A 7549-nucleotide genomic window follows, 5' to 3' on the forward strand; every position below is an offset into this window, starting at 1 on the left:
CCAGAAGACCAGCAGCCTCTATCCATCTGCAAAACAAGGTCCCCAGGCTGAGAAAATAGCGTGCCTCATTGATGCTTCACTCCTTACACTTGCCCTTTGAGTCTTGATGTGGTTACTTGTCCTGTAAGAATATGACAGCTTGTAACCTTCACAGAACACCACAATACCCAAGCCTTTCCCTTTCAGCCTTTGCAAACTTGGGCTGGACACCTTAGAGGTTAAAAAGGAGTAGGAAAAAAAATTATAGTCCACAGAGCTGTCCAGCTACGTTGCATTTTCCTTTTTCACTGGATTTTTCAGAGCAAAGAACTGTTTAACCTTTAGTAATACTTAAGTGCTTGCTTTATTTAAGCAGGCAGTAACTGAAAAAGAAAAGTTCTTATTATTCCGGGTTTTTTTTGTAGGTAAAAGATACCCTTCTTTAGTTTTTGGGACACCCAAATCATCCAAGAGTATTATTGGGAAAAGCAGCCCTCTCTGGCAATACATACTGGATCACTCTTTGCGGGAACATCCAATTCTAAAGAAGCTACGACTGGTCAGTATTTTATCGCCCAACGCAGGTTTTCTGTTCAGTGTCGTTACTGTTCCACTAGGACCTTTTGGTATAGCCCACACCTCATCCTGAACTGCTGGACTCTTTGTGATATTCCTTCCTCCGTATTATTTGCATGCAGATTGGAATTTGTTTTGAACTGGTAAAACCCAGACTCTTCAATGTTCAGGGCTACCTAAACGAGTATTTAATAGTATTGGCATATGTTTTAGGCACATCTTTTTACCCATGGCTCTCAAGCCCATGTGTTTGGGCTGCCCTTGAATTTTGACTTGAACAGATGACTTCCGTTCATTTTAGTTGGCATATAAGGAAACTGTAGCTCAGAGAGGTAATGTGCTCCAGCAGGCCTCAGAACAGACCTCCTGACTCAGAACTGAGTCATTTTAAGAGAGCCAAACTACTCCTGTATAAAAGCAGTTCCATGTTAAGTACTGGAGCTGGTTGGTTGGAATGAGCCCTAGAAGAAGAAAGGACATGGGAGGACGGTCCTTTCCATTCAACTGCAGCACAGCCCTGCTTCTCCTGCTGCCCCCACCCCAGTGCCAGGGGACCTCCCAGCCCGGCACAGGAACAGCTCCTCCAGCTCTGTGCTGCGTAGCTGGAACCACGTGGTTGGACCTTTGGCAACAGACTTTAACCTAGCAGTTCATAAAACCATCCTATATGTCTTGGAGGAATAAAGGCATGAATACAAAGGTTATAATTTTTTTTTAAATGTTTATGTAAATACACAGAAATAAAAGACGTTCACAGTCAAAGTTCCTCTATGGTTCTTCATCAGTTATAACTATTGCTGAGTTTGCCACAGCATGGTAACTTTGGGGCATATTACTACTTTGAATAACTAGCCGCTGCTTATGACACGCACCCCGCCTTCCTTAGTTACTGTTAAATTCAAACCAATTTCTGGCTCATCAATGGAGCACAAAGCCATTTAAAATGAGAAACATAGGAGTATCTTTTTCCTGGGGGGAGTTTCTCTGGGTTTTTTCCCTAGGATACTGTTTTGGAAGTTTTGGGTTTTGTTTGTTCTGATGTGGGGTTTTTTCCCCCCCCATTTCTAGCTCACCGCTGATCATCCCTGGAGTAAAATGATGGTGTCCTGTGACCAGGCTCAGCTTATGGCAAATTTGGTCAAACTCATTAAAGCCAAGAAAGTTATTGAAATAGGTAAGTGTCACTTTGTCCACTCTGTAGTAGAAAAAAAACTCCTGGCTGTGCTTCTCCAAATGCAGCCATGTTTACATAAGATAAGATATCTAAATACAGTAAGGTACTGCATACCTGTCTCAGCAAACAGGTGGGCATACTACAGTGTGAAAAGTAGTGTCTGATTTGCACTTACTTGCCACTTTGTCTACCTGTGCATTCAGTAATACTGGCATCAGCATGGATGTCTCATCAACTCTGAGGCAATCCGAAAAAATAAGAACAACAGATCACTTGGGTCTCCAGCAGTTGCGGGACAGGGTGTATTCTTTCCTTCCTGTATCAGTTTCTTGCCAGAAGGAAATGTTTTGCTGCACAGGCCCTGCAATCCAATCCACTTTCCTTGATGCACCTATGTTAGCAGGACGTCCCAAAGCCAGACTCATGCTGAGCAGCCAGGTATGGGTTCCCACCATCTTCATTCTTGGCCTGGCTGTTATGATGTCCTGGTATTTTGCTGCTAGTCCAGTCCCTTTGGCTCAGGATTTAGCTACACTTTTAAATAAGTCTCTTCCTCAGAGATGCAGGACCAGGCTCTGCCCTGTGTGTCCAGGAGACTTTTGGAAAAAAACAACATTATGCTTTGTTAAAAGATTGTTTAGAAAAAACAATAATGTAAAAATTCCTCCCAACCCCACCATTACATTAAAATGGAGGGGAAAACCTTTTGTGTCCATTTACAAATTGCCATCCTTGACTCCTTTGGGGGTTTTATTCCTGAACGGAGCCTTGTAGTTCAATATTTTTCTTTTCTTTTCCACAATACGGTAAGTGTTGATGACTCTTATGATTTTCCTAGGTGTTTTCACAGGTTATAATGCCTTGAATATGGCACTTGTCCTGCCAGATTATGGCAGAGTTATTGCCTGTGATATAAATGAGGACTATGTCAAAATTGGAAAACCACTGTGGAAGGAGGTAAGCAGCATCTCTTCTGTTACATGTTTGGGACAGCTGCATTTGCCTGTCGAGGGATTTTGGTATGTTAGACTTGCACATTCACACACAAGCATTCATATCATTAAAAGGAGACCGAGACAGTTCAATTTGGAAAGACAAATAAGTGATGTCTGGAACCTAGAAATAACAGGAAAAATATATGAACACCAGTCACTCCCTGAGTGCAACCTACTAACAGGTTATTTTGTGACCATTTTCATCAACTCTCTGTTCTTTTCATTCTAGGCAGGAGTAGAGCATAAAATTGACCTGCGGATTAAGCCAGCAATTCAAACACTTGGTAAGTAACCTAAAATACTCCTTTTTTTCCCCTTCCCTAGAAACAGAAGATGCATATAATACTGATGAAATCTAAGACCAAATGTACTTGTGGATGTGATCCCTTTGCTAACAGTGAGACAGCTTCTTTTATATTTAAAATAAAAAAAAAATCAGAAAACTTCACAACTTCACAGTTTTCCTACATCCTAGCAGAGAGGAAGAAAATGCTTGCCCTGTGCAATGAGCTGTACTAGTCACTCATTCGTCCTGTCCATCGCCTTGTTTAATCTATGAAGTACTATTGTCAGCTGCTTCTGGGAAAGCTGATTAAAACAGATTAGACAAAACCCAATTTCTCTTATCCATTGCCTATTCTAAGCAAGTATTTCTTTTTTACATACAGGAAGAGTTTTCTGAAAGGGCTGAAGTGCAGAAAAAAATACAGAAGCCAATATAAAGCTTAGGGTATAACAGTTGAATTGCATCCAGAGGAGTTCAAATTTAGGATGTGTCAAAAGCATGCAAGGCCATTAGAAAGGCAATGACTTTTCTCATTCAAGAAAAGAGAAGATGGGGGGCAGAGGGAATATTAACAAATATTCTGAAAATGCAAGAAATGTGATAGAAATGGAGGAGGCAGAAGAAGGTTTCCAGCAAAGGTGTTTGATGGATCCACAGATCCATCCATAACCTTGTATTACTTCCAAATTCATCCATCCTTTCTAAAGAGGCAAATATTAGCCATCTGCTAGGATGCACTGTCCTTGAAGTGTGATGGACAGCTTTGTCTAGGCAATGCTTCAGACAAAAAGATCCTCTGTTGGCAGAAGATAGAGGATAAGGGCAGGTGAGAGAGTGGCTGAGAACCTTAGGAAGGCAGCAGTCAGCCCCTCTGCAACTGGAGTTCTCAGTCAAGAAGTGACCTAAGTTCTTTTAGGAGAACCTAAAACAGTTCCAGTTGCCTTGGCCCAGAGAGGGACTACTTTTAGCAATCTTTTGCTATGATCAGGGTCTCTGACAGGGTTTGTTCATGACCTGTATCATGGCACTTGGACATCAATGAGGGATTAGCATTTAGGACCCGTTCATAAATGTGAGAAAAATCCTAATCCACTTAAGAAAACAGTTCTCAGTCAGCTCAAAAAATAGCTGAAGATGTAGAGTGTGTTCAGTTTCAAAACTGCTTGACTTGTTTTTACTGCACCTTTCAGCAGTCCCAACTATATCCTGCAGGTTTAGAACAACTCCATGAACTTCCAAGTAGGCAGAGCTCAGTAACTGAGTGTTTTATGGCATACATCATGTCTAGATTGGTTTCTGTGGGATAAGCTTTTCTGGTAATTAGCTGTAGAGGAATAGGCTGCCTGATCAGGGCACCAAAAACATTGTTTAATGAGAAATTTGACACAAATGGATGACTTCCTCCTACACAGCATTAACCAGGGTATAACAACTCACTTTGTTGCTCATCTAGATGAACTGTTGGCCAGTGGAGAAGCAGAAACCTTTGACTTTGCTTTCATTGATGCGGATAAAGAAAGCTGCAATGAGTACTATGAAAAATGTTTGCGCCTCATAAAGAAAGGAGGAATAATAGCTATTGATAATGTAAGTACTGCAGTTGTAGTGGTAGTAGCAGAGGGAGTTACTGCTTTTGCCTCTGGGAACGAAAAAAAAAGTCACAGTGGGATTCTAGTAATGTAATTTCTGACCTGCAGGTCGGTTGCCAATTGCAACATGTTTGTTCCATGTTATCCAAAGGAGCCTTTTAAAATTCAACATAAATTCCTAAAGTAAGCTGTATGGAACACTAATATAAGCAAGGAATAAACCCTATAGAAGTAAAAGGTAATGTGTTAAATTTATGTTAGTACATAAACAGCCTGTGATAACAGAAACTTATGAGATTTTGTGTAATTCATTACAGAGAATGCTCTGTATTATTTTGATTTGTCTTGTAGTGCATTTTCTACTATGTACAGTACTTACACAAGACCAAAGGTAGCACTTGTAATCAGTAACTACTAATAAGTTACCAGTTAATAACTTTTACTAGAAACAAAGAACAATGTTGAACATCAGGCACCTTCAGGGTTATGTTGGGAGCTGACAGAGGTCTTTTAAAAATACCTGTGTTTAATCACATCTTTTTTATTTCGGCTTCTAATTTGCAGAAGAAGAACTAGCCAATTCTGTGGACTCCCAATCCCACTTGCTTATGAGAGGTACATGTCAGATGCCACTAGAAATCTGCAATACAATAAATAATATCAATTTCTAGAAAACACACAGGACCTTTTCCAAAGCTTCCTTTGTGGTCCAAGGAATATATTGGAACAAATGAGGTGCATGACATTTCTTTTTTCAATAGGTCCTTTGGAGTGGAAGGGTGCTAAAGCCAAGAAAGGATGACTTGGCAACCCAGAGCATTCACCACCTCAATGAGAAGCTTCTCAGAGATGCACGAGTCAATATCAGCATGCTCCCAATGGGGGATGGAGTCACATTAGCGTTCAAGTTGTAACTAGAGGAAGCCCCGCAGATGGGAAACAACAAGCAGCATCAAATCATCAGGAAAAATGCAGGCGGAGCAGTGTCAAAAGTGGTTATTTAACCTATATCTCCACTGGATAGCATAGCCTGGGAAAGTAGACTTTAGGAGCAGCAGGATCCTAAGGGCAGCTAAGTTGGGAAGAGGCTTATTTTGAGATCTACTATGGTTTCTTATTTTAATTGTAATAAAGCAAGTAAACTTATGTGAAGTTGTCCTTGTAAGACAGTGGTTGGAAAAAATCTCCCTCTGTAGAACGACTGAATTCCAAGTGAGTCAATACAACAAAGTAATTTTCTGTCCTAAAAGAGGCTACTGAGTAGTAGAATAATCAGTCCTACCATCAAAAGGAAAAGAAGGGGAGTTTACTAATATTTAAAGACATAATAGAAAAATGGATTTTTGATGAAACGTGCATGACATCAAGGAGATTGCTAGCCTGCTCAAACTAACGATATTGAAAGTTACTGGCAATCCTTGAATAAGAAGCCTCAAATATACGCTGTCAGGGCAGGAGGGGGGAGTTGTCTTTAAAAGCATGTCAAAGTACAAACAGGATTTCCAATACAGAGCACTCTCTAAAACCTTTGTGTGCAAACAGGCAAGAAGAAAACTAAAACAGTTCTTCCTCCTTCCTCTCTCCCTCCCACCTGCCTGCCAAAGAGGCAACTTGCTAGATGCTTGTTTTCTAGAAAGTTGCAAGCACAGAGCGTTGGTGGCAAGTCTACAGAAAGAAAATGGTGATTTTGGAGGACACAGTACAGCTGTTAACTGGCTATTCAAATAATTACCACAAGCAGAGATTCCCTTCCCTAGGCAGCATGTAACAAAAAGATGCTTTTTCCATGCCCTAGTAAAGTATTTTTCCTGCAGTATTCTTAGTTCCTGGTTAACTTTATTTGCTGTTGTCATCCAATACTCTTGTTTCACCCTGATGGATTCTATAAAATTCTTGATTAAGAAACAGTAGCTGAAAAAGCTCACCTTACCTGTGACCTATGAAAAAGACTTAAGGGGGCAGGAGGCATATTCTGTTCGAGCTAGAGAAAAAGAATCCAACTAATTACTTCTTTCTACAGTGAATTAAAAATAGTAATAACTAATTTTTAGGGCTTTTTATTTCAGCCTAAAATTCTTATTACAGAGAAAACCTAATTAAACAAGAAACTGAAACTAGCATTTTACAGACAAAAGCTCCACTGGCTACTCTTTTGGGGGACTGATACGCTGGAGGGGTATCATATGTATATTGTAGGAAAAGGTCACTTTAGATTTGTTGGCCTCCTGTAGAGAAGCTGTGTCAGAGCTAAGAGAATCCTTCTTCCATTTGCTTAAATAATGCACTTGAATCACTCAAGGCACTGGAGGACAAAGGCTTCAAGTATCAGAATTGTTAGAACTGGCTAGTTGGCTCATATTTTTGCTGTTTCAACTGGGTGACTTGGGTTGGGCAGACGTTCAGGGCACGGGTCTTACCTCAGACACTTGTGGTGGTATACTGCAGTGGAAGAGTAATGAAGAAAGGAAGTGTTGCCTGATGGTTTCAGAGTGGGGCTATGAGTGAGAAGATCTCAATTCTATTTCTGTCACTTCTACTTAAAACCCTGATTCAGCAGAGCATGTCAGGATGTGCTTAAGTACTTTGCTGAATTGAGGACTGGCTGCTGTAAAGCCTGGGAGAAGGCCAGGACAAGGTGCGTATGGCCCTTAAATGAGATTTTAATTTCTTTTTCTGGGTACAGTTATACCCTCAGACCTTTAAACCTCTGTGTGCCTCAATTTTCTTATCTGCGTAAAAGAAGTAACACGTTAACAAAGTCTTAATGACTGTAATAGCTCTCAGAGGGAGTGGCTAAAGGAATATACAAGATCATTGTATTTTTGCATGCAAAGCTTCTGGCCATGTTCTACATTACAGTTTTACTTTTTAAGTAGATAACAAAAAATTGTAAGGGTTGCAAACACAAAATGGGACATTTTAACAGCTGGGGCATCCCCTCAAACATTCC

General features: G+C 40.4%; 1 protein-coding gene across 1 annotated transcript; it reads left to right on the plus strand.

The window, feature by feature from the left end:
* Positions 1-404: 404 nt before the first annotated feature.
* COMTD1 (catechol-O-methyltransferase domain containing 1) lies at positions 405-5726 on the plus strand (the record flags this gene model as incomplete). Its single annotated transcript, XM_010288251.1, has 6 exons — positions 405-538; positions 1624-1729; positions 2568-2686; positions 2954-3008; positions 4464-4597; positions 5361-5726. Coding segments are annotated over 6 exons (701 nt in total), but the record flags the coding sequence as incomplete, so codon positions are not given.
* Between the last annotated feature and the right edge of the window lie 1823 nt (positions 5727-7549).

Source organism: Phaethon lepturus, unplaced genomic scaffold, assembly GCF_000687285.1.
Source record: "Phaethon lepturus isolate BGI_N335 unplaced genomic scaffold, ASM68728v1 scaffold28615, whole genome shotgun sequence".
NCBI lineage: Eukaryota > Metazoa > Chordata > Aves > Phaethontiformes > Phaethontidae > Phaethon > Phaethon lepturus.